The sequence below is a fragment of the Mobula hypostoma genome, chromosome 15 (genome assembly GCF_963921235.1).
Source record: "Mobula hypostoma chromosome 15, sMobHyp1.1, whole genome shotgun sequence".
Classification (NCBI taxonomy): Eukaryota; Metazoa; Chordata; class Chondrichthyes; order Myliobatiformes; family Myliobatidae; genus Mobula; species Mobula hypostoma.
Window position 1 is genome coordinate 17,199,731 of NC_086111.1, and position 27,313 is coordinate 17,227,043.

Here is a 27,313-nt window from a genome sequence, read left to right on the forward strand (position 1 = left end):
ATCTGCTACGTCAATTTTTAGTCCAAGATTCTCTGACTCGAGAATCAGCAGCAAACTCTCCCCACCAAGAGAAAGAGAGAGAGCGATTGCTCAAGTGCAGGGGCCTCTGTCAGCTACATCCACGGCTCATGAAATTCTGATATTCCTTCTCTCACGACACCTCAGTCAGCAATACCGGCATGGAATTGGTCATTCACAGGGTTGTGCAGGGCCACACTCCGGAGGCAGGCATCTTCCAAGCCACTCTCGGAGAAAGTCGGGAAAAAAATGGTCAGTGAGCTCCAAGAGCGAGAATTCACGTGCCATGAAAAACTGCAGTTTGAATGCAGCTGCAGATCATGGACTTCAACAGAACCCCAGCCACCTTGAAAAGGGAAAAGAGGGCCGGCTGGTGGCGCAACGACATCAGCGCCGGACTCTGGAACGGAGGTTCCCGGGTCTGAATCTAGTCGGGTCCGCTCCCAAGTACACTTTCCATCTGTGCCGGGTTGAGTGTTGGGACTGCAACTCGACCTTGTAAAATAAAAAGGGAAAAATACTGCGAAATGTCTGTGTGGGGAGTGGCGCGCCACACAGTCTCTGTCTCTCACTCCGCGCCTTGTGAAGGCATGAAAAAGACATCGTCCCATCAACATCACGCACGCACGCACATGCCAAAAAAAAATTTTTTTTTTAAAGAAAAGGGAAAAGAAACACTAAAGGAGGAAGTTAAGCTGTTTCCATCGATGAGCTTAAAGAAGCTGCCATTTGGCAGCATCTTAGCTCCGCCCAGTTCTAGTCTCACTCGACCTCAGTGGAAAAAGTCTACTTGCATTTGCCTTATCTATACCTCTCATTATTTTGTATACCTCTATCAATTCTCCTATATTCCAGGAAAGAAAGTCCTAATCTAATAATCCTTTCCTTATAACTCATATCTTTAAATCTTAGCAACATCCTTGTAAAGTTTCTCTGAAATCTTTCAATCTTATTGTAGGTTGGTGACCAAAATTGTACATAATACACAAAAATATCACCTCACCAATGTCTTATACAACTCTGACATAATATCCCATCTCCTATACTCAATACTCTGATTTATGGAGACAATGTGTCAAAATATTTTTTATGACACTGTCTACCTGTGACACCACTTTCAAGAAATTATGGATCTATGTTCCCAGATCCCCTTGTTCTACCAGAGTCCTGAATGCCCTACCATTTGTTGTGTAAGTCCTACCCTGGTTTGTCTTCTCAAAGTTCAACGCCTCACACTTACCCTTATTAAATTCCATCTGCCATTTTTAGCCCATTTATCCAATTGGTCCAGATAAGTAATAACAGTGTATGTTGTAGATGATATATGGTGTGCTGGTATTGGAGAAATTAAGTGTTTCCTGCAGTGAATGGATATTTTTTCCTGGGTGGTCTCAGGCTTTAGTGTTACTGGGGATGACCTACTGAGGCAAAAGGAGAGTATTCCATCACCACTGCCAGTTTATGTTTTGGTGATGGTTAATTGGCTTAAAGATCAGAAGACAGGTTACTAATCACAGAGTACCTGACCTCACAGTGACTCTTGTAGCTGTAGTATTAATCTAGCCAAGTAGTGTCAGTGGTGGTATGTTGATGGCAGGAACATTAGTATTGTGTTATTGTTGGATATAAAAGATAGGTGATTAGACTCATTTTTGTTGAAGGAGATCACTGATAGGCAGTATGTAGCATGAATTTCCCTTACTTTGTAAAGGCTATGTTTTATTATTGTCTAGGTTATGTTACCTTATTTAAATTTATTTGAACGTTGATTAGACATGTATAAAATGTTGACATGCTAATGTAAAATAACAAAACTTGGCAATAAAATAATTCAAAACTACGGCCTAGGTTTTCCAAAACAATTGTCATTTTATGCAGAGTTCCAAAATGCTTTAATTATGCATCTCTGCAAATGAATTGTTCACACACTTGCCTAGAAATAAGCATGTCCATCAAAACTTTTTAAATTCACTATAAGTTCTTTACTGTCCACTGGTTGCTCTTGTGTTTTATTATTCCTGCATGTAATAATCTGACAAACTCAGATATATCACGTTCTTTATAAGTATGCTGTATTTTTGCAGGGAGCTAATCCGATGTCTGAAATGGTACATGGATCGATCTGCAGAAGTTGTAAGACAAGACCACATTCAAGAGGCAATGAGGGTAATGAAATGTCATTTAGTGGCTATCTTGACAAAATATAGAAATTGAACAAGAGTTAGCATCTAGTTACGTACGACCACTGCATTATGGCTGCTCTGGTAGCAAAGATTTGCCCTTACATAATTCACAAATTTCTACCCCAAAATTTGTGATAAGGAATAAAATTTTCTCTCATGAAATGTGATAAGAGAGTAAATAAATAAAACACCATTTTTATTTAACTTGCATTTCTTGCACATTTGCAGATGACACAGCTTTGCATTACAGAAAATCATAAAATGAACTATTTTCTAGCACCGCACTCCCTTTGCTCCCCACTGTAAACTGGAAGATGCCATTACTATGCTTAATGAAGTCAAGCCGTCTTTCTGAAATAAAAACAATATCTTTGGAAATAAATCGCAGCATCAGTGGGAATAAAAACAGAATTAACGTTTTAGAAATGGAATGGAAAGGAGATATAAGCTTTTAAGCTGCACGGACAGTTTGGAAGTGGCGTATCTCTGATAAGGTAAAACCAGTTGACCATGGAAATTACTGTAGCTGTAAACAATATTATCTGGTCAATAATTCGATGGGAGAAGTTAGAGAGTGAGAACATAGATAAAAGAATATAAAGGTTGTGGAATGCAGAGCAGGAAGATATGGCTGGCAGGAGAACAAAAAAAGAAACAAAATGCTGAGCTAATATTACAGATGGATGCCTAATACAGAGTGAGAGAGAAAGCCGTAGAATTCAACATGGTTTCAGAAGGCTGCAGCATGCCCAGGTGGAAGATGAAGTGTTGGTTCCCAGGTTTATATTGCCTCATCATAACAGTAAAGGAGACTATAGGCTGGACACAAGTTTGAGCACCTCATTTTTCATCTGGGCATTTGCAACCCCACAGATCAAAGCTGACCTGCTCAGTATTTCCAGTATTTTTTTTTATTTTACACTTGCAAGATCTGTAATTTTTTTGATTTTGACTTTATTACTCATTCATTGTGGTAAATAAGATTAGATTCCAATATTCATTGGGAAAAATAAGTATTATTCCTTTGAAACACGGGACTCCTTTCTGATTTTTGCAATGTACAAACGACTGTGGTTGTGGTCTTTCTCACAGAACTATATTTTGCTTTCTTATGGGAAGGTTTTCCTTGAATTAGTTAACTCTGATGTTTCCTCTATAGTTCTCCATATGTTATGTTTCATCTTCTACAAATAAGTGCTGGTGAAGAAAACAGAATTCCATAACTATATAGTTAAAATGTTATCTCATGTTAAAGATTTAATACACAATTAATGCATTCCTAAAGCTTAATTTCATTCTATGTATACAATTCCTTCGCCTCCCCATCTAAATCAGCAGGTTTCTAATCGCAATGCCTCTACTGGATTATGTTATGTATTTCCGCTTTAACTCGTGGATCATCACAATTCCTCATTACATAATTCTGTGGTATACTTCCTTTATTTCTAATTGAAATGGCACTAATTTCATGCTGCCTGCTGTGTGAGAGTATTTTTGCTTGCTTTTTTCTTCTGTCGTTTGCTAACAATCCATTGGGGAAATTACTTGAGATACATTAAAATCCAATTACAAGCTTTCCAATCTCAAGCCTGTGAAAAACAAACCCTGTGGGACACTTTATTTACTAACACCTCTGCAGTTTCATTTTTGATAAGCACCATGGCCCAGAATTTGTATTTGGTGCTGAAACAACAATATTTATTCCTCTTCACAATTTCTATGGATATATCTTCCTACCACTGCTGCTATCCTTCAGCAGTTCAGTAGATTTCTGCTACTTATCAAATAGTCTGAATAACTAATTTTTGATCAGAGGAAGGTTACAACAGAGAAGGGGGCTGTTTGGCTGATTGTGTATGTGCTGGTAGAATAAGAACTACACAGTGTGATCCCAGATTTCAGCATTTGACCCATTGTTCTTCAACTAATAATTCCGCAAATGCATTATAGAACTCAAGTCAAAATCAAAGTAAATTCATTATCAAAGTATAGTACTGTGCAAAAGTCTTAGGCACTCTAGATTTTTAATATGGTTTCCGATGGTATGGTTCCACAGTGGCCTGATCTCAACATCATCGAGGCTGTCTCGAATAACCTAGAGAGACGGAAGCAAGCAAGACAGCCAAGGTCTGCAGAAAAAACTGTGGCAAGTTTTCCAAGATGCTTAGAACAACCTACCAGCTGATTTTCTTATAAAACTGCATAATGAGAAATGATGCAGTTTTAAAGGCAAAGTGTTGTGACACCAAATTTTGATTTCATTTCGTTTTTTACTGTTTACTGCTTTTCATAGTAATTTTTTGATATTTAAGAACTTTTTATTTCATTATTTTTGAAAGCATTTTCATTTTATGGATTTTTACATGTTCCTAAGGTCTCTGCACAGTGCAGTACTGTATATATATTTCACCATGTACTATCTTGGAATTCATTTTATTGCAGACATTTACAGGAAAATGAAGAAATACAATAGAATTTATGAACAACTACATAAATAAAGAATGACAAACAACTACTGTACAAAAGAAGAAAATTGTATCAATAACTAAATAGATAAACACTGAAAACATGAGTTGTAAAGTCCTTAAAAGTGAGCCTGTAAGTTGTGGAATCGGTTCAGGGTTGAAGTGAGCAATGTTGTCCATGCTGGTTTGGGAGCTCACTGATGTCAAATAATAACTGTCTCTGAACCTTTTTTTTATTGAGTGCAATCGTGAACAATAGCCAGATCAGAAATGCTGATCGAGTTAACTAGTTCTCGAAGAGAACTCTGATAGGCCAATCAGATGGTTCACTGCTGCTCAGCGATAGAACACAAAAAAAGTCGTATATACAATTAAGAAACTTTAAAGAATATTAAAATTATTGGAGTCATGATGATCATGATGAGGTCTGCTGGAGAGAGACATTTATACACATGCTGTCCTCCATAACTCAAAGAGGTTGAAGGATAAGGTTGCAGGATGACAAAACGTGGCAGGAGCACTTGGAACTAAAAACTAATCCCTACCGGGAGAAAACAACACCTGTTCTTTCTGCACTGTTCTCCAGCAGATTAAGGACTAAGTCCAGCCGGAACATAACTCACAAGTGGTGGGACATAAGGCTCCTCAATCTCCTGCCTGATGGTAGTAGCAAGAAGATTCCTCAACAAAGATTGGCGCATTCCCATATAATTAGAAGTGGGAACTAAAATAATTTTCTATAAAAATATAAAATGTTAAAAGCCCCTATATTTTGAAATACATTTCAATACTAATATACAATTACTTTTTTATGATCAAATAGTTGAAAAAGCAGGAATTATGGTTTGTATGTAAACAACAGGAATTCTGCAGATGCTGGAAATTCAAGCAACATACATCAAAGTTGCTGGTGAACGCAGCAGGCCAAGCAGCATCTGTAGGAAGAGGTGCATTCGACGTTTCAGGCCGAGACCCTTCGTCAGGACTAACTGAAGGAAGAGTGAGTAAGGGATTTGAAAGTTGGAGGGGGAGGGGGAGATCCAAGATGATAGGAGAAGACAGGAGGGGGAGGGATAGAGCCGAGAGCTGGACAGGTGATAGGCAAAAGGGGATACGAGAGGATCATGAGACAGGAGGTCCGGGAAGAAAGACAAGGGGGGGGGGTGACCCAGAGGATGGGCAAGAGGTATATGCAGAGGGACAGAGGGAGAAAAAGGAGAGTGAGAGAAAGAATGTGTGCATAAAAATGAGTAACAGATGGGGTACGAGGGGGAGGTGGGGCCTTAGCGGAAGTTAGAGAAGTCGATGTTCATGCCATCAGGTTGGAGGCTACCCAGACGGAATATAAGGTGTTGTTCCTCCAACCTGAGTGTGGCTTCATCTTTACAGTAGAGGAGGCCGTGGATAGACATGTCAGAATGGGAGTGGGATGTGGAATTAAAATGTGTGGCCACTGGGAGATCCTGCTTTCTCTGGCGGACAGAGCGTAGATGTTCAGCAAAGCGGTCTCCCTCTGTCTCTGTCTCTGGAGACAGCTTATCCACTGATGTCTACTATAAGCCTACTGACTCTCACAGCTACCTGGACTATTCCTCTTCTCACCCTGTCTCTTGCAAAAACGCCATCCCCTTCTCGCAATTCCTCCGTCTCCGCCGCATCTGCTCTCAGGATGAGGCTTTTCATTCTAGGACGAGGGAGATGTCTTCCTTTTTTAAAGAAAGGGGCTTCCCTTCCTCCACTATCAACTCTGCTCTTAAACGCATCTCCCCCATTTCACGTACATCTGCTCTCACTCCATCCTCCCACCACCCCACTAGGAATAGGGTTCCCCTGGTCCTCACCTACCACCCCACCAGCCTCCGGGTCCAACATATTATTCTCCGTAACTTCCGCCACCTCCAACGGGATCCCACCACTAAGCACATCTTTCCCTCCCCCCTCTCTCTGCATTCCGCAGAGATCGCTCCCTACGCAACTCCCTTGTCCATTCGTCCCCCCCATCCTTCCCCACTGATCTCCCTCCTGGCACTTATCCGTGTAAGCGGAACAAGTGCTACACATGCCCTTACACTTCCTCCCTTACCACCATTCAGGGCCCCAAACAGTCCTTCCAGGTGAGGCATCACTTCACCTGTGAGTCGACTGGGGTGATATACTGCGTCCGGTGCTCCCGATGTGGCCTTTTATATATTGGTGAGACCCGACGCAGACTGGGAGACCGCTTTGCTGAAAATCTACGCTCTGTCCGCCAGAGAAAGCAGGATCTCCCAGTGGCCACACATTTTAATTCCACATCCCATTCCCATTCTGACATGTCTATCCACGGCCTCCTCTACTGTAAAGATGAAGCCACACTCAGGTTGGAGGAACAACACCTTATATTCCGTCTGGGTAGCCTCCAACCTGATGGCATGAACATCGACTTCTCTAACTTCCGCTAAGGCCCCACCTCCCCCTCGTACCCCATCTGTTACTCATTTTTATGCACACATTCTTTCTCTCACTCTCCTTTTTCTCCCTTTGTCCCTCTGAATATACCTCTTGCCCATCCTCTGGGTCACCCCCCCCCCTTGTCTTTCTTCCCGGACCTCCTGTCCCATGATCCTCTCGTATCCCCTTTTGCCTATCACCTGTCCAGCTCTCGGCTCTATCCCTCCCCCTCCTGTCTTCTCCTATCATTTTGGATCTCCCCCTCCCCCTCCAACTTTCAAATCCCTTACTCACTCTTCCTTCAGTTAGTCCTGACGAAGGGTCTCGGCCTGAAACGTCGACTGCACCTCTTCCTACAGATGCTGCTTGGCCTGCTGCGTTCACCAGCAACTTTGATGTATGGTTTGTATGTAATTGATATCTTAGTTAAATTTTATGTAACAGATTATAAGATTTTTGAGGAATTCTGAAGAAGGAACAGCTTAGATTCCCATCAGTTCTAGTGTTTCTAGTGTTTCCCTTAATTCCATTGGAAAAAATTGTAAATAGCAGCAGTCTGCTGAATCATTAATAGCAACTTTGAGATTTCCCCAGTAAAGTATGCTTGTAATGTGTGACAATGTTTAGTCACTTAATTTTGCAATATCCAAATTAATAAATGAGATTATTGCAGTTGAACCATTAAATGCATTACTCTTCTCAGTCCAGAATAATGTGGTAAGAAAATAGCCAAATAAAAAAGACTCAGTGATAGAAGTTTCACTATGTCTCAAATTCAAACAGATGATAGAGGAGTAATAACTTTTCCTGAACCTGGTGGTTTGGGACGCAAGGCTCCTGTACCTCCTTCCCAATGCCAGTAACGAGAAGAGATCATGCGCTGAATAGTGGGGGTTCTTGATGGTTCTTTCTTGTGGCAGCACTCTCTGTGGTAAGATTTGATCAGAGATTCTGAATCGATATTGTATTCACAAGGTTACTGCATGACCTACAGTATATCTTTTGGAATGTGTATTTTCTGACATACAGGCCAACTTTAAAATGTTGTGTCTGATGTGAAAAATACAGTATCAGTTTGGATTGCTGAGTTAAGTAGTCTAAGAACCTGTATACTCTTTCTCCCTAGGCCTTGGAGTATTTGTTCAAGTTTATTGTGCAGTCACGGATCTTGTATTCAAGAGCAACAGGTGGGATCGAGGAGGAACAGTTTCGTACCAGCATTCAGGAACTCTTTCAGTCCATCCGCTTTGTCCTGAGTTTGGATAGCAGAAGTTCTGAGACCCTCGTCTTCACCCAGGTTAGTTCAATAACTTGCAACATATCCTTAGGAGCTGAGCCCAAAGCAGTATCACAGCATAACAGGAACAAGCCCAATGGTAATAAACATCCATGTCAGCCTTAAAAGTAGCAGTGCAGACAGGGGATGCTGTGCTTTCATCTCTTATTAATGTTCTTGTTGATTTCAAGGTTCTCAGATAAAATGAAATTGAACTGACTGGTTCTATAGAATTTCTAATGCACAGGATGAATCTGTCTGTACTTTCAATCTCATTCAGGCCACAGGGTAGCCAGTAACATCACCGACAGTGGGTTAATACAACTCTTTGCAATTATCATTGAGGCACATTTGAGCAGAGTTGAGAATCTTAATAGTTTCCAATTCTATTGTTACACTGATGATTAGACACAAATTCCATTCCATAACTAATATCTTTCACCAAAACTAGTGAAGTAAAATTATTCCCTTTCCAGAAATAAAGAATGATAGTATCTCCTTTATCCACAGGCTAATCTAGTTTCCATATTAACTTAACTGTTTTGTTTTTAGATGATTGAGCAATTTCCTTTCTGGTTACACCCAGATAAATATGTTTTGTTGCTGATAATCTTTCTGGAAATTAAAATAATAGAGATTTGGATCGTTACCTTGCTATGTTATCCCGGGCTTTACTTAATTTACTCTGATAGTAGTGCTATAGATTGGACATTGATGAACCAAGCTGTTGTTTCATTGTAGGCGGCTCTTCTCAACTCCTTCCCTGCAATCTTTGATGAGCTACTGCAAATGTTTACAGTGCAGGAAGTGGCAGAGTTTGTGAGAGGAACATTGGGCAGCATGCCCAGCACAGTACACATTGGTCAGTCAATGGACATAGTCAAGCTGCAATCCATCGCACGGACTGTGGATAGCCATCTCTTCTCATATCCAGGTAAGGGCTGGAAATAAAAAGTAGACAACTGATTATGTTATGAAGTGCACAGTACATATCAGCTGAGTGGCTTTTGGGATCCAAGTATGAACACGGGTTTTCATATTCTACTATTTAATCATGCGGATTTAATCTGAGTGTGAATTTTCATCACTCACAGTTAAATCAAAGAATTATCAGCATCATTGTGTACAAAATAACTTATTTCACAAGCTTTTGCAGTCAATCTAAGACTAAAAATCTATCCTTGCATAAACAACTTTATCGTTAGTATTAACATTAAGTAGCACTGTTTCACTGGTTGTTGTATATGTTTATTACTATTTATTCAACTTCTGCAGTTCTTGGATGGATAATATTTTAAATTTTATGTTTGTATTTTTGAAAATGGGTTCAGCAAATGAGAATTGAAAACCCTGTGACCATGTGCTCACAAATGATGTGATCATATCATAGGAGTGGGGAACAGAAGTGTTGAAGATATACACTGTAGAAGTATGGCTCAGTATAGCTTTTCCTCTTTTCACAGACTCCCGTCGAATCCTGCTGCCCGTCGTTCTCCATCATATTCACCTGCACCTGCGGCAGCAGAAGGAGCTGCTCATTTGCTCTGGGATCCTCAGCAGCATCTTTTCCATCATGAAGACCAGCTCCCTGGTATGCCTCTGTCCTACACGCTGCAGAGATGGCAGTGGGGTATTGATCCTCATTATAACAGCACAGGAGCCCATAGATAGGTCAGAGTGGGAGTGAGGTGGCAATAAGAAGCTCAGGATCACCTCTGTGGATTGAACAAGAGGGCTCTGAAGGGCAGTCATCCAGTCTGCATTTGGTTTCCTCAAAATATTGGAAGAAAAAATGTGAGGTAGATTACTGTTTTATCTTGAAGGAGTATTCCTAGGGTAATATGGTTCCTCGGCTTGGAATGACCCTTTTCTTCCCCGCCCCCCGCCACTTATATTCCATTTTGGTTCCTTTCCATGCTGGTTGAAATCAAAAATAACTCATTACAGTCACCTTAGAGTAGCAATGCAAAATGCTTCAATGTTTGTTTGTTTGTTTATTTATTTATTGGGGTACTGCGTAGAATAGGGCCCTACAGCCCTTCAAGCCACGCTGTGCTGTGCAACAACCCCTGATCTTTCCCTAGCCTAATTATGGGACAATTTACAATGACAAATTAACCTACCAACTGATATGTCTTTGGACAGTGGGAGGAAACCGGAGCACCCAGAGGAAACCCATGTGGTCATGGGGAGAGCGTACAAACTCCTTACAAGCAGCAGCAGGAATGGAACACTGGTTGCTGGTACTCTAAAGCGTGTGCTAACCACTACACTATTGTGCTGCCCAGAATGTTTTTTGTCAGAAACCTGTATATCCATTGCAAGCTTAGGAATCAGTTTACAGGCTGACTTACTTCAAAATGGCACCAAATCTAAACTAGCGAAAAGCATCCTCTTTGTAAACTTAAGTGGCAATAAAGCTAATTCACTCCCATAGGAATATAAATAAAAAGTGAGAAGACCTCCCCTCCACATATAAAATGCCATTTGTGGATTTCTGGAGTATTTGGAAGTACTATTTACTGTTAGTACTTTTGAAGTGATATCACTGTTGAACTAAAAAATGGAGCTAATATGCACACTGCAGCTTCTGACAAACAGTAATGTACCAATGGCCTTTTAATCCATTTTAGTGACATGGATTGAGGGATTAAGTATTAAGTACCAGGCAAATCTCCCCCTTCTAGGACTATGACATAGATTTTGCCAATCTGGAGGGACCTTAATTTTGGCATCTCAACCAAAAGACAATACATTACTCCCTCACAATATTTCATTTGTGTGCCAGGCTAAACGTCTGTTTTCAAATCTCTGGAGTGATACCTCAACATGTAACAAGGCAGAGTAAGTACTAGTGTATATGCGGCAAGGTAGTGCAGCGGTTAGCACAACACTATTACAGCACCAGTGGTCTGGGTTTAATTCCCGCTGCCATCTGCAATGGTTTGTATGTTCTCCCTGTATGGGTTTCCTCTGAGTTCTCCGGTTTCCAACCACACTCCAAAGACGTACAGGTTAGTAGGTTAATTTGTCACATGGGTGGCAGGGCCTGTAACCCTGAGTATTTCTAAAGATATAAAATTAATTAATAAATACTAACTAAGAATTACTGAGTCTCAGTATAATATATACCTGAGTCTTATGATATGATGAAAGCATGGATGTTTGCAAATGATAGAAAGATTCCTTGCATAATTGATAGCATAGAAGATTCAACAGGATACAGATAAATTACTTTATGGTCAGAGAAATTGTAGATGAAGCTTGCTCCAGCCAACTGTGAGGCAATCAAATTGTAAAGGAACAGTACAAATTTCACGGCAGGTTCCATAACAGTATATTCTAGGGTTCAAGTCCATAAATCCCTGAAAGTAGCTGCACAGGTTGATAGAGTGGTAAAGAAGATGTATAGAATGTTTGCCTTTTTTAGTTGAGAGACTGAGTCAAAAATTGTGTGGCAGCTTTATAAATCTGTGGTTATGGCCAGATGGAGTATTACCTTCAGTTCTGATCACCCCATTATGGGAAGGATGTGGAGGCTTTCCATCCTACATTATTAGACAAGATACCAGGCAAATTTCCCTCTTCTAGTACCGAGGCATTGTTTTTGCCAATCTGAAAGGGAGCAGGGGAGGTCTACAAGGATCCTACCTCAAATAGAAATTACATATTACAACAAAAGGTTGAACAAACTTGGGTTGTTTTCTCTGGAGCAGCAGCAACTAAGGGAAAATCTGATAAATTCATAAGATCAAGAGAGGTGTAAATAGTGTAAATAGTGCTGGTATATTTTTCCCAGCATCAAAGTAACTAACTCCTGAGGACATGCATTTCAGTAAGTTCAACGAAGATGTGTGGGGCAAGTTTTTTTGTTAAAAACACAGAGAGTGGTGTATGCCTGAAATCTACTGCAAGGGATGGTGATGGAGGCAAATATGATAGAGGGGTTTGGGAGACTCTAGGCACATGAATGTGCATTATATGGAGGGATATGGGCAAAAGAAATTAGTTTAGTTAGACTTTTAATTACCAGTTTATCTAGTTCAGCACAGCATCATGAGTTAAAAAGCCTATTCCTGTGCTGTACAGTTCTATGGCCTGGTATAAAATGTGCACCTGGTGGCTTTAGACTCATACACATGTACAATAATGGATTTGAATGGTATACTCTACTGCAGGAACGTAGTAGTGGCAGTTTTATTTTACACAGTTCTCATCAGGATTATTATATTAAGCCAGTATGTTATCTGTGCACTGTTCCACTGCTCTACTACTAGGAGCAATTTTCAATACCAAATTAACCTAGCATCCAGTGCTTCTTTGACATGGTGGAGGAAACTGGAGTACATAGAGAAACCCATGTGGGAGAACATTCAGACCTAAAACAAACAGCACAGGAAGTCAGATTGCGCCTGAGTCACTGATATTGTGAGGGAACAGCTCTCCCCATTGCGCTACTGTAGAGAAATTTATCTCAAATCTCCTCTTTAAATCTCTCCAACTGAATCTCTGGACATGCTATAATGGCTGGGTGACCCTAAATCTGCCTGACCCCTATTGTCCTTCTCAGGCTGCCATCCACTTTTGGCACCATCTTCCTCCAACAAATCTCAACTCTAACTAACTGGGAGAAGCATCGGTCATCTGATTCCCATCTTCCAGCCAGAGCTGGAGAACCATGTGCAAAAGCTTTCATTCCCACATCTATACCTCTAAGATAAGATGGCTTAATTTATCACATGTACATCTAAACATACAGTGGATTGCATTGTTTGCAACAAGTCAAGTCAGCAAGGATTGTACAGGGGGCTGCCAACAAATATTGCCACGCTTCAGGCACCAACATAGCATGCTCACAACTTAATAATCCTAACCCATACAGCTTTGAAATATGGGAAGAAATCAAAACGTCGAGAGGAAACCCACAGGGTCACAGTGAGAACATACAAACTCCTTACAGACAAAGGCGGAAATTAATCCCTAATCATTCATTGCTGGCCCTTAAAGTGATTGTGCAAACTGCCATGTTGCCATGCTATCCAATACCTTTACTTCTAATGTTCCCCCAAGGATCTACTAATTGCCATTCCTTTCTGCAGCATCATCCATAAATGTTACATCAGCTACCAGCTGCAGATTGCTATCATCTTTATTTCACCACTATTACTGCCCCATAACTGTTTCTAAGTGGTCAACACTGTTAGTCCATTATCCAGTACTAGATGGACAAGATGCATTTCTAGCTGAATATTAAACTAAATCCATGACCTTTGAATGCAAGAACATAAGGAATAGAAGTCAGAGTAGGATATTTATCCCTTTACATTTGCTCTTCCATTCAATGAGGGAATTACTAATCTTTTACCTCAATTTCACATTCCTGTGCTAACCCCACCTTCCCTAACATCCAAATTATACCAAACTCTCTTGAATATACTCAGTGACTATGCTCCGCCACCCTCTTGGATAGAGAAACCCTCTGAGTGAAGTCATTTATTCTCATCTCATTCCTGAATGGCCCTTCATTTTAAGTTTATGATCCTTAGTTCTCGATATCCCAGCTAGTGTGTAACATTCCAGCATCTATCTTGTCAAGCCCTGAAGACCCGAGTATAATTCAATGAGATCCCTTCTTGTCATTCCAAGCTCCAGGGAGTTTAGGCCAAGCCTATTTAATTTCTTCACACAGAACCATGTCCTCATACTAGAAGTCAGTCTGGTGAACCTTTGTTGCATTCCCTGTATCACAATTACATCCTTACTCAGGGAGATTAGCCACAATATTCCAGCTGCAAACTGGTTTGGTGTGGAATGCTCTCTCACAACATATGAAAACTACAGTGAACTCTCAGGTCACAGGTAGGCTGCAGTCTACCATCACTGCAGGACTTGTATGTGTCCAGAACAAAGAAACAGGCATTGTGGACACTACCCACCCTGCAGTAGAGTTTACCATTCAAATCCATTATTGTACATGTGTTTGAGTCTAAAGCCACCAGGTGCACATTTTATACTGGACCATAGAACTGTACAGCACAGGAATAAGCCTTCTGGCCTATGATGTTATGCTGAACTAGTTAAGCTGGTAATTAAAAGGCTAACTAAACTAATTCCTTTAGCCTACACAGTGTCCGTATCCCTCCATTCGCTTTTTCCTAAATCTTCCTTCTGGTAAGTACTGTTGGACAATTAAAACAAAAACTTTACGCCATGTTAAAAGTATCTTCCACCAGAGAGTTAATCTGATCAACTATTCTACAGTAGTTAGCCCCACCCCCCACCACCACATTATTTCCATCACTGCATTGCATTGTAGACACTTTAACCACTTTTTATAATGTTTACATTGTAAATACTTGCTGGCTTTTATTTATTTATGCACACTTTATTACATATTTGTTCTTTAACCTTTAACTGTATTAGCTTTTTATATACTTTATTCTTTATAATAATTGAATGTTGCTGTTTTGTGTTGCATACCACACCCTGACCAACACACCACAGCAAATGCCTAATCCATGTAAATGTATGTCGTGAATAAAGTTGATCCTTGATAGACCCCTGCATCATTTAAGCAAGATATCTCTTCTCTTGTATTTAAATTCTTTGCTAAATAGAGACAAACAAATCATTGCCTTTCTCATTGTTTGCTGTGCCTGCTTGGTAGCCTTCAATTATTTATGTACAAGGACACCCAGTTCCCATGGAATGCTTTCACCTTTCAATCTCTCATTTCAAAAATACTCTTAACTTGCCATTTAGTCCTTTCCCAAACTTGATTCCATTATCATTATTTCAATCCCTCTTTGGCACTTCACTGAACCTAAATCAGGCAGTTCTTCGATGGTTTCAAATTTGAGCTGAAGTTTGGACCATAAAACTGTGCCGTTGAGTTTATAACATTACCTCAGTTCAACTGGCTACTAAAAACTTCTCCATATTTTTACACAGAAACACAATATTCCAAATGTGAATATTAGAAAAGAAAACAGTAAGAGTTGGGAATATTCAGGACAGGCAACATCTGTAGAAAGAGAAATAAACTCATTCTACAGATGTTGCCTTTTCATTGACCCAAAACCTTAACTCAATTTCTTTCTCTCTACAGATGCTGCCTGACCTGCCCTGTATGTACATCGTTTTCTGTTTTAATTTTGGTCATGGCTTTGCTACCTTTAGAATTTTCCAGTGTACTTCTAGTTGGCCTCCTGCTTTCTCCTCTCCATAAACTTGACATCACTCAATGATCCTGTTCACCATTATCCTTCTGCATGAAAATCTACTTTGGCTATTGGATAAGCAGCATCTCAGTTTTAAAGTTCTCATCCTTCTTTTCAGTTTATCATTTTTCCTTCATCTGTATTTTTCTTCGGCCCTATTATTTTTAAGATACTGTAACTATTTAAAGCTAATTCTGGCTTTTTGATGAAACCCAGTATTAATCACTGCTGTATTAAGACCATGAGACATACGAACAGTCTTTCATAAACACAAGAAAGGGAAGTCTCCTGAAGAAGGGTCTCAGCCCTGAACATCGCCTATCTATTCATTTCCACAGATGCTGCCTGACCGGCTGAGTTCATGCAGCATATTGTGTGTTTTGAATTAGGTCATTTGGCATACTGAGTCTACTCAGAGTTTCCATCATGGCTTTCCCTCTTAACCCCTATCTCTTGCCTTCTCTCAGTAACCTTTGACACCCTTATTAATCAAGAACTAATCAGCCTCTGCTTTAAATATACCCAATGACTAGGTCTTCGTGCAGCTGTCTGTGGCAAACAGATCCACAGATTCAAAATCCTCTGGCTGAAGAAATTCCTCCTCAACTCTGTTCTGCAGCGACATCTTTGTGTCCCGAGGGACACGTCCTAGAGTGACACCTTTGTATTGGCACTTGTTCCTTTGGAAGCCTAATTTACCTCAATCTTCCTGTTTCTACACACTTCTTTCCTCCTTTAAGAATCTCCTTAAAACATGCCTCCGAATTTACCTTTCTGTATCTTTTTATGAGGTTTAAAATTAAGTCTTATTTTTGGCTGTTCCTCACAACAGCAAACATTTTACATAAATATTGCTCTAACTGCCTTGCCAGTGATCAGTTAAAATTCTACTTAAATTGGTTAGTTACTGACCTCAATGAAGGACAGCAATAGTTGACATTTAAATACCTGCATTTGATACAGTGGAACAATTAGCTTGTATGCAATAGCTTAAAGGAGAGAGAGTGGTACAGTGATTGGGAGGTTTAGGAAGAGAATTACAGTTTTAGTAGAACGATAACAATCATTAATGCACAACTTGCCAGACTGGATTGAGTCAGAAGTCTTGGAAGGTTGAATACAAGCAGGATAGGAGCAAGAAAAAATTTCAATGCCAGGTCCACACCCTCAGTATTCAGCCTCCAATTATCCTCAACTAACTCTGACAGGTAGGTCACATTGTTCATATAACTGAGAGGCATTGTGTTCTAAAGAGGTTGCCAGGAAGAAAGAGGAAATATTTCAAGAATATTGTCAAAGGCGCCTTGAAAAATTGTAACATCATCACCAGTTTGTTAAAATCCCTCAGCTGTAATCAATCAAAATGGGAAAGGAGCATCCATGAAGGTAGTGAGAATTTCCCATCTTCATCGGAAGTACATGGAAGCCCAGCAAAAACTGGAAGTAGTACACTGGCTTCTTTACACCTGACCTCACATGCCAATAGGCCACTCCTGCCTTACCATGGCAGAGACTACGGATGTGATCATGGCCTCACCAGCCACCTCAGAACCCACAGAAGTGATGTGGAAGCAACTCAACTTCAACCCGAAGGAATTACCTCGGAGAAAAAGGAAGAAAGTTGATGGAACTTGTAGAAAGATAAGGCTATGGATAGATTTGAAAATGGGACACAATTTTTTAATTTTGCACTGCCAGACTGATCGACATAATCGGTCAGGGAGCAAAAGGGTGATGGGTAATGACCTGTGCAGGTTAGGATTCAGAGTGTAGATTGTGATGACATGAATACATGAGCTGATACTAAAGGAGAAGTGAGAGTAATTGTTAACCCAGCATTAGATGGTCTTATAACGCAAGACCATAAGATATAAGAGCAGAATTAGGCCATTCAACCCATCAGGTTTGCTCCGCCATTTTATCATGGCTGATTTATTATCCCTTTCAACCCCATTCCTCTGCCTTCTCCCCATAACTTTTGATGCTCTGACTAGTCAAGAACCTATCAACCTCTGCTTTGAATATATTCAATGACTTGGCCTCCACAGCTGTCTGTAGCAATGAATTCCACAGAGTCCACCCATTCCAAAGCTGTACCCTCTGCTCCTCCCCTCATCCACTCTATCTAGGCCGATCGATAGGTTTCAGTGAGATCCCCCTCATTCTTCTAAACTCTAGTAAGTGCAAGCCCAGAGTCAAACACTTCTCATAAGTTAACCCTTTCACTCGTAGAATCATTCTCATGAACCTCCTATGGATCCTCTCCAACGCCAGCACATCCCTTCTTAGGTAAGGGGCTCAAAAGTGCTCCACAATACTCCCAAGTACAGTCTGACCGATGCCTTATAAAGTCACAGCATTACACCATTGATCTTATTTTCTAGTGCTCAAAATGAAAGCTAACATTGTATTTGCCTTCTTCACAAGAACTCAGCCTTCAAGTTGGCCTTTAGGAATCCTGCACGAGGACTCCCAAGTCCCTTTGCACCTTTGATTTTTGAAATTGCTCAGCATTCAGAAAATAGCCTACACCTTTGTTTCTTCTACCAAAGTGCATGAACATACACTTTCCTTACATTATATTCTATCTGCCACTTTGCCCTTCTCTTAATCTGTCTAGTTCCTTCTGCAGACTCCCTGCTTCTTCAACACTGCCTAGCCCTCCACCTGTCTTTGTATCATCTGCCACAAAAGTTATCAACCGAGTGGAAACACACTGCAGTAGTGCGGACCTCAAGAAAAAAGAAGAAAATTAGCTTTTCAAAATATTCACACACAATGGCTATCTCAAAAACCTTATAAGATGTCTCATCCGGAGAAACAACCTTTTAATTCCTACTGAACAGACAAGAAAGAGCCTAATCCTGTGATACATCAGGAATATTTCCGAAGTGACAACAAGACCACTCCAACAGCCTGGAATAATGGTGACAAATAAACCCAGCACAACCATCAGAACATTCATCTCGAGACCCAAAAGTCCAACAACCCACAGAGAGAATAAACGTGATATATGAAATTCAATGTAGAGTCTACTCCAAATACTATGTAGGACAGACAGGGAGAAAACTATTCACGAGACTAGATGAACATCAGCTAGCCATAAGAAGACACGATCCCCTGTCACCCCTCCCAGTATGTGAAGACCAAGAAGGACAGAAGTTCATCTGGGAGCCTACAAAAATCCTGGCAGAAGCATAAAACAAGAAATCGAGAGAATTCTTAGAAGCTTGGTTCTCAGTGGAAGACTATTAACAAGCATATTGACCTGGATGCAATTTATGAATCTATGCAACTGCGGGATTGGGGCCAATAGGTGAGCCACAGATATCCAAGGAACCATGTGCACAACGACTGAAAACCAGGTCAGCGGAGGTCACTCAGCTATCCAGCTTGCTGGGACCTAGCAGAGACTAGCGGCCAGCGCGACAGCCAACTGATCAGAACAACAAGTCGGACCGATATAAACACAAGCACTCCGCAGAAGCAACACTCAGTTGCACATTGATGATGTCACTTCGACTGGTGATGAAACATTTGCAACCTAACCTCGAGGCTTGGCGAACAACCCCACAAACAAGCTAACTATTCCATAATCCAAATTATTAACATATAGAAAAGAAGTGGTCCCAGCACCAACCCCTGCAGAACATCACTAATCACTAACAGCCAACCTTAAAAGGCCCACTTTATTCCCACTCTTTGCCTCGTGCCAGTCAGATAATCTTCTATCCATTCTTGTACCTTTCTGGTAATATCCTGGGATCTTATCTTAAGCAAAATACTTATTCAGTTCATCCACCATTGCTTTGTCCCCCCATTACTACCTCTCCAGCATCATTTTTCAGGGGTTCAATATCCACCCTCGCCTCTGTTTTACTCCTTGTATATCTAAACAAATTTTGATATATTCCTTGATATTATTGGCTAACTTACCTTCATATTTTATCTTTTCTCCCCTTATGGCTTTTTAGTTGACTACTGTTGTTTTTGAAAAGCTTCTCAATTCTCTAACTTACAATGAATCCCTGATAAAAATTAGGTTACAGGAAACTCCCAGGATGTTGGATTCGATAGTTGACAAACAAGATGCTGCCCACATTTGTTATAGTGGCTATTATTTCCAAAGTGCCTCATGGAAGTGCTCTTGAACTATCTGCTTAATTGTAAAGTTAACCGTAGGGTTGTTTACTGTATCAGAATCACATTTATTATCTGTTTTATATGATATAAAATTTGTGTTTTGCAGCAAAAGTACAGTAAAAAGATGTAAAGGTACTATAAATTACAAAATAAATAGTGCAAAAAAAGGAATAATGAGTTATATGGACCATTCGGAAATCTGATGCTGGAGGAGGCGAAGCTGTTCCTGAATCATTGAATGTGGGTCTTCAGGCTCCTGTGGCTCATGTACCTCCTCTCCAATGATAGTAATGAAAAGAGCACATGTCACGATTGGTGATGGTTGCATCTTCGAGAGGCACTGCCTGTTGAAGGTCAGAATCAAAATCAGGTGCAATATCACTAGCATATGTCGCACCTCTTGTCCCAGAGGGAGAAGGTGGTTCCGATGAAGAATCTTGACAGCCCCATTCCCATCCTCTGGTTTCACCCAGAAAATTGGTACATTCGGCATCTGACTCTCCACTATATAGGGCGTAGCCACCCAGTGGTCAGCCAACTTATGCTTCCCAGATAGCCCCAGGTTCCTTATGAGGACTCATTCTCCGGACATGAGTTGGGAGAACCTAACCATTTGATCATACCTCCTCTTATTTCCTTGATTCTGCTTGACAACCATGACCTCAGCTAATTCATAAGCTTTTTTCAGCTCCCTTCTCATTTCAGACACATACTTAAGACAAGTCTTTGGTGGTAGGTGTTCCTTGCCAGTCTCAAAACAAAGGTCGTTGGGCAACCTCGCCTCACACCCAAACATCAGATAATATGGAAAGTACTCGGTAGCTTAATTTCATATACAGTTGTAACAGTGAACCAGATATCCAATATGTCAACTCCACTTGTTCTTCTTGTTGATTTCCAAGGTTCCTAGCATGTCTAGCGAGGTCCAATTAAACCTCTTAGGCTGGGGATCACCCTGCAGATGATATGGAGAAGTCCCTGACTTCGCAACTCCAAGCATGCTCAGTAACTCATGTATGAGTCTACTCTCGAAATCTCATTCCTGGTTGCTATGTATCCATCTGGGGAGCTCATTGTAAATGAAATACTTCTCCAATAACACTTTGGCTACGGTGGACACCCTCTAATCCTTGGTAGGGAAAGCTTGCGCATATCTAGTGTAGTGATCCATAATGACCACATGTTGCTGGCATCTGGCTCCATTGACAGAAAATCCATACACACCAGGTGAAGGTGCCCCACACTCTGCAAATGAGACAGCAGAGCGGCCCTCGTAGGCAACATCTTCCTCCATATGCAGTGAATACGTGATCTGCAGTACTCTTCCACCTCCGGCTTCATTCGGAGGCCAGTAAAAGCGAACTCTGAGCAATCCTTAAGTTTTTTCAATCTCCAAATGGCCAAAGTCATCATGAAGTGACTTCAACACAATCCTCCGACACTTCTCAGGCAGAACCAGCTGGGAACACTGTGGCCGGTCCGGAGGCGACGTGACCCGTATAGGATCTGGTTCCTCAACTCCAATCTGGGCTATTCTCTCAGAAATGGAGGCACCACAGCATGTTTTGTCTTCTCCGCTTGAGCTACGTTTCCTTTTTTGACTGCTGACCAAATGGTACCAATGCCCAGGTCATCTCGCTGAGCAGCTTCCACTTCCCCAGAACTCAATTCCGGCAACTTGTTTGTCTTCAGAGCAGTCAGGTTACAGTAAGCTTGTGGTGTGGCACCATCAGAAACTCCCAATTGATCTACCACTCGATCCTGCCCTTGCCTTTCCTCTGCCTTCACCATGATGGAAAACTGGCACAAGGCTTTCACTCCCGGGGTAGGAACGCTCTTCCACTCTTCGTCCCTGTCCAGCCCTTCAGTCACACGTCGGAACAAGTCATCAGCATCAATGTTCCTGCTTCCCAGCCGGTACTTCAGGCTGAAATCACAGGTAGACAAGGCTGCCAACCACCAATGGCCTGTGGCATCCAATTTTGCCGAGGTCAGGATACAAGTTAGGAGTTGTTGTCCATTCTCACCTCAAACTTGGCATCATAGAGGTAGTCACTCAACTTATCCATCACAGCCCATTTCAATGCCAGGAACTCCAACTTGTGCGTGGGATAGTTTTTTTCAGAGGGTGACAGACTCCGGCTGACAAACGCAACAGGTTTCAACCCTGTGCCCTGATCCTGATACAGGACACACCCTAAGTCCACTCTGTTGGCATTGGTATGCAGTTATGTTCATTGGTTCATTGTCCATTCAAAATCCTTAATGGGGTCCTTAATGATGTCATCGATGGTGGGGAGGGTTGTGCCCGTGATGGAGCTGGCCAAGTCTACAAACCTCTGGAGCCTCTTGTGATTCTGTGTATTGGAGCTCCATAACAGGCTGTGATGCAACCACTCAGAATACTTTCAGTACACCAATAGAAACTTGCAAGAGTTCGTGGTAACATATCAAATTTCCTCAAACTCGTAATATAAAAGTCTCTCGTGTGCTTTCTTCGTGATTGCATTATTTTGTCTATCTCACTCCTATACACATCCTTATTGCCATTTTACCAACAACAGTGGTGTCATCTATGAAGTAACAGACATTTGAGCTGTACTTAGCTACACAGTCATGAGTGTAGAGTCGGCTAAACACATCTTTGAGGTGTGCCAGTATTAATTTTCAGCGAGGAGATGTTATTACTGATCCGTACTGACTATGGTCTTCTAAGGAGCTGATCCGTACTGACTATGGTCTTCTAAGGAGGTAGTCAACAATCCAGTTGCAGAGGGAAGTACAGAAGGAAATTCATCATTCTTAAGGCTTCATTCATTGTCCCTTCAGTAATAAAGCAGTGAGCACTGGGCTTCACAAGAACCTATACAATATACGTGTTTGACCTAAAATGTGACATTAAGCCAGTCACCATTTCCAGCAAAAAAAGTCACAAACATTTCCTTGGCACCTCACTACTATTCTTGGGATTGCTATTGACCTGAAACAGAATGACCTACATGAATACCATGGGCGGGAATAAGATAAAGAGTGGTATCTCTGCAGCACGTTGCTTGCCTTCTCGTCCCTTAATGCCTTTCTCCCATGTGCAGGAGAGCAATGAAATATTCATTACTTAAAGTATGCAAATCATCAGCACTGCAACAACGCTGAAGGAAACTTAATTCTATTTAAGACAAAGGTACTCAATTGAAACCTGTGCAACATACTAGTCTCAATCAATTGTCACCTTTCACTTTATGACCATAAGCCCTGGATTGGTCTTATATATTTTTTTCTGGTCTACTGTTTTATACAGAGCAATAAAGCAAGCTCCATTTAAACCTTAGTTACTTATCCTGTTTAGCAATATTTTTGTATTGCCTTTAACACTGTAAAATATTTCATGGCACTTTACAGCAGTACTAAAGTATGAGTACATGTAAGATCTCATTATGATAAAGCTAATTGTAACAGAATATATCAGATTCAGATTTATTTATCACATTGTATATCGAAATACAGTGACATGTAATGTTTCTGAGGCAGCCCACAAGTGTCACCACACATTCCAACATCAACATACTCTGCCCACCAAGTTCAGCAGAACAACTCAAGCAGCAGCAAAAACAACAACACAACAGAACAGAACAAAACAACAGCAAAACATGTTCTTTCTCCTCCACCCACCAGACACAAAGATGTAAAAACTGTTGTGTGAATGTTGCTTTTTCCTCTTTAAAGTCAATTCAACAGCAGACAATTCAAATTAATTTTTGTAATAGAATTACTGTACAAGTTGTGTCCAAGACTGAAATCAATAACCAATCAAGCTTTAGGGCCACACAGACTTCAGTTTAACGAGAATATAGATGATGCCTCTGTACAAAATCAGTTCTTTCATGGCCCTTTGTAAAGAGACCAGAAGTCCTTTACAATAGTCGTGTTAAAATACTAGAAAATTTGCTAGGAACAGATGCTTTATAGTAATTCTGCATGTATTTTGTAACAATTATTTTATACTCTTTCTATACGTATTATTGTAGCAATAAGTATGTCATTATGTATGATCCAGGAATACTCAATATCAGAAGAGGTCGAAATGATGGTCGAGAGTCTTCTTGATGTCCTTCTACAGACCCTGCTTGCTATCATGAATAAGTCCCAGATGGCGGAGGCGGTAAGAGGACAGCGCTGCCCACAGTGCACAGCAGAGATAACTGTTAGTAACTAACAATCCTTTTTATGAATACTCATCCACGCATGGATTTCCCTTCCTACACACATCTTTACAACTCTTCATAGTCTGTCTCTTCTGATGTACTCCCATCCATGTTTAGGTATGTTTATTGCTTTCCAATTCTTAAAGGAAAATTGTCATCTGATTGGAATCTAATTAGTTAATTTACACATTTTAGCTTACAATAGGATTAAATAGTAATGGAAATAATTTCAACCTGATCTGCTATAGCTTTTTTCTCAAAACTTTATTCACCAAATTATCATTTGTCCCTTACGTCAAATGAGTGAAGCTGTGGTGGTCTCATATTAGTAAGTCCTGTTGGCATGATTTCATGCCAGTGCCCCTTCATTCTAAAAATTGTGAACATGAAGTACTCATTTCCATATCATGCAGTGCATTACTAACCACTGATTGACTAATTCATAGTATAATTCATAGAATTGTGCCATTAAATTTGTAATTGGCTTTCAGGCGCCAAGTGTGTTAAATGATAGCTGAATAATTAACATGTTTTGAGATTTTTTTTAAAAAAATTATAGGTTGACTGATTCATAAAGCTCACCAAGCTAATCTGGATCTACAGATCCAATCAATGTTCAACCTTCCATAAAAATCATCCAGTTCCTTAGTTTTAATCTTGGGCTTCTAAAGCCAATTACAGCTCTCCCACTAGTAGCTTAGCAACAGTTGACTAAGGACAGATGTTGAGTTTTAGTTCCAGCAATCCTAGATGGCTTTGTGATGAACAAACCACTGCGGAAATTTAGAATTATGCAGAAATAAATAGTAAAACAAACTAAATAGAATTAGCAAAATTGAATTAGTTCCACCTACTTTATTGTTTTGAAGTTGCAGAAAATGTATCATCTGTATTTCCCTCCTTTTTTTTTTCTTTCCCTCTCACAAATAGGAAGGCCATAAGACATAAGAGTAGAATTAAGGCATCTTAGCCCATCAACTCTGCCCTGCCATTCTATCATGGCTGATATATTATCCCTCTCAAACCCATTCTGCTGCCTTCTCCCTGTAACCTTCGGAGTCCTTACTAATCAAGAACCTATTAACCTCCACTTCAAATATACCAGAGACTTGGCCTCCACAGCCAGTTGTGGCAATGTATTCCACAGACTCTTTCCCTTTTGACTAAAGAAATTCCTCCTCATCTCTGTTCTAAAGAAATGTCCTTGTATTCTGAGGGATAAATCCTTAAAGGGACATTTATGGCAATTTGGATTGCAGAAGCCAAGTCGTTGAGTATATTTAAAACAGAGGTTGCTAGGAACTTCTGTATATTTTTATAGGTTACAGTGGTTAGATCTGGAGTCAAGGAATAGGAAACATTAGTGCTCTATAGTTTAGAATGACAGTGGCTTCTGGCTTTCCTGACCTAATAGATGTTTGATGGCACTGTTACATTATTTAGTTATAAGTGGGTGTGCAGCATGTACATTTCTGTTTATTTACACCTTCATCCTGATACAGTCATTTTAACCCACTTGAATGGATGTACTATGGGCTCTATCTCTACCTGAGTCACTGACTGCTGCACTTTACTCTGGTTCTCTAGGGTGAGTATGTCACTTGCCTACTGTCCCTGCTTCGACAAATGGGAGATAACCACTACCAACACTTGCTAGATAATTTCCAGAGCAAGGAGGAGCTCAAGGTAAAAATTACTTAATATTTGAAGTTTTTGTGTGAAGTAAAATCATTAGTATTAAATATGGCAGGGGCTTTTTCATTGTCTTCTCTTTTGCCTCAGAACTGTCTAATCCAGCACAAATACAGATTGTGGAGTCAGAGAGTAAAACAGCATGGAAACAGGCTCTTCAGCCCAAATAATCTATGCTAACCACAACACCTTCCCTGCTAGTCCCAGTTGCCAGTGTTCAGCCCATAATCCTCCAAGCACTTCCCCTCCATGCAACAATCCAAATACCACTTAACTGGTGCAGTTGTACCTGTCTTGACCATTTCATCCGGCAGCTCATTCCAGGTATTCCCAGGTACTCTCTATCTTCTGTGTAAAGAAGTTACCTCTCAGGTCTCTTGTATCTGTGTCTTCTAGTTTTGGATTCCCCTGCCCTGGGGAAATGACTGACTGTCCACTTTATCCATACACCTCATGATTTTATAAACTTCATTGAGGTCACCCTCAGTCTCCTGTGTTTCTCCAACATTTTCTGTGTGGTGCTCAAGATTTTCTGAATCTGCAGAATCTCTTGTGTTTGTATTGACTGTGTTATTTGTGTGTATAACGGGCACACTACAAGGCCATGCAGTTTGCAATGAAAAGTTGATGCTTCCTGTGGAGCATCTGTAGAATCTTTTGTGTTTATAATGTCTCCAGTGTGGTTGTTTTCCTTGCATACAGCTACCACACAGTGTAGGTCATGCTTTTGGGGTAAATACTGCCTCCACGCTATTTAAATAAATTTTCAGTGCCTGTGGTTTAATGGGGAGTTGGTCAGAGCAGAACCCATTAGAAAAGGCACAGTGTAGTTTTGCAAATTCTGTCTATTTCCTGGTGAACCTTGCTGTTTCTGAACTAAAGAAACTGCTTTAGTCATGGACCTGCTGGGCTTCCAGCACAGCCAACAGGAATGCCCAAGGTGTGGGGAGAAGGTCCCTGGCTCGTAGAACCTGTTGCCCCTGTTAATCTGAATAAGGAGCAGTAAATCTGGAAGCTAAGGTTTTCTGTCAGTGATTACAGAAATTTACTGTCTTTTCTATAGGGAAGCAGAAATCCTACCACTCACATGCCCACACTGTTTAGATGTGGATCATGGTTACTGTCAATTTCTGACTCACCAGGTTGTTCCAGTCAGCCATACGACATATGAAGCACACAAGGAGAGGGAAATTCATTCTCTTCTATAGATTGGAAGCTTTCCAAATGTTCAGCAAGTTTTATGCTCCCCTCATGTGGCTCTGCACTTGTCATTCAAGTGTTTTCCATCATATGAAGACCATAGACTATTAGATATAGGAGCAGAATTAAGCCATTTGGCCCATTGAGCCATTCCATCATGGCTGATGTATTATCCCTCTCAACACCATTCTCTTGCCTTTTCCTAGTAATTCTTGATGCCTTTACTAATCCTACACCAATCAATCTCCACTTTAAGTATACCCAATGACTTGGACTCCACAACAATCTGTGACAATAAATGCCACAGATTTGCCACCCTCTGGCTGAAGAAATTCCTCCTCACCTCTTTTCCAAAGAGACTTTTTTTTATATTGCGAGGCTGTGCCCTACCCAACTATCCAAATATCTCCACATCAACTCTATCTTTTCAATATTCTATAGGTTTCAATGATATTCACCCCCCCCATCACCCATTCTTCTAAAC

The 27,313-nt window shown here is 40.7% G+C and overlaps 1 protein-coding gene across 8 annotated transcripts in view; it reads left to right on the forward strand.

Moving 5' to 3' along the window:
* dock3 (dedicator of cytokinesis 3) overlaps nt 1-27,313 on the forward strand; it is a 966,938-nt gene that overhangs the window by 753,063 nt on the left and 186,562 nt on the right. For 7 of the 8 annotated variants that reach the window (XM_063067780.1, XM_063067785.1, XM_063067784.1 and 4 more), the window contains 6 exons: nt 2,103-2,184; nt 8,223-8,393; nt 9,114-9,306; nt 9,836-9,963; nt 23,790-23,936; nt 25,525-25,623. In XM_063067780.1, the coding sequence (XP_062923850.1) occupies nt 2,103-2,184; nt 8,223-8,393; nt 9,114-9,306; nt 9,836-9,963; nt 23,790-23,936; nt 25,525-25,623 (820 nt within the window). The remainder of the gene's footprint in view (nt 1-2,102; nt 2,185-8,222; nt 8,394-9,113; nt 9,307-9,835; nt 9,964-23,789; nt 23,937-25,524; nt 25,624-27,313) is intronic. The other variant, XM_063067783.1, reaches the window with a different exon arrangement.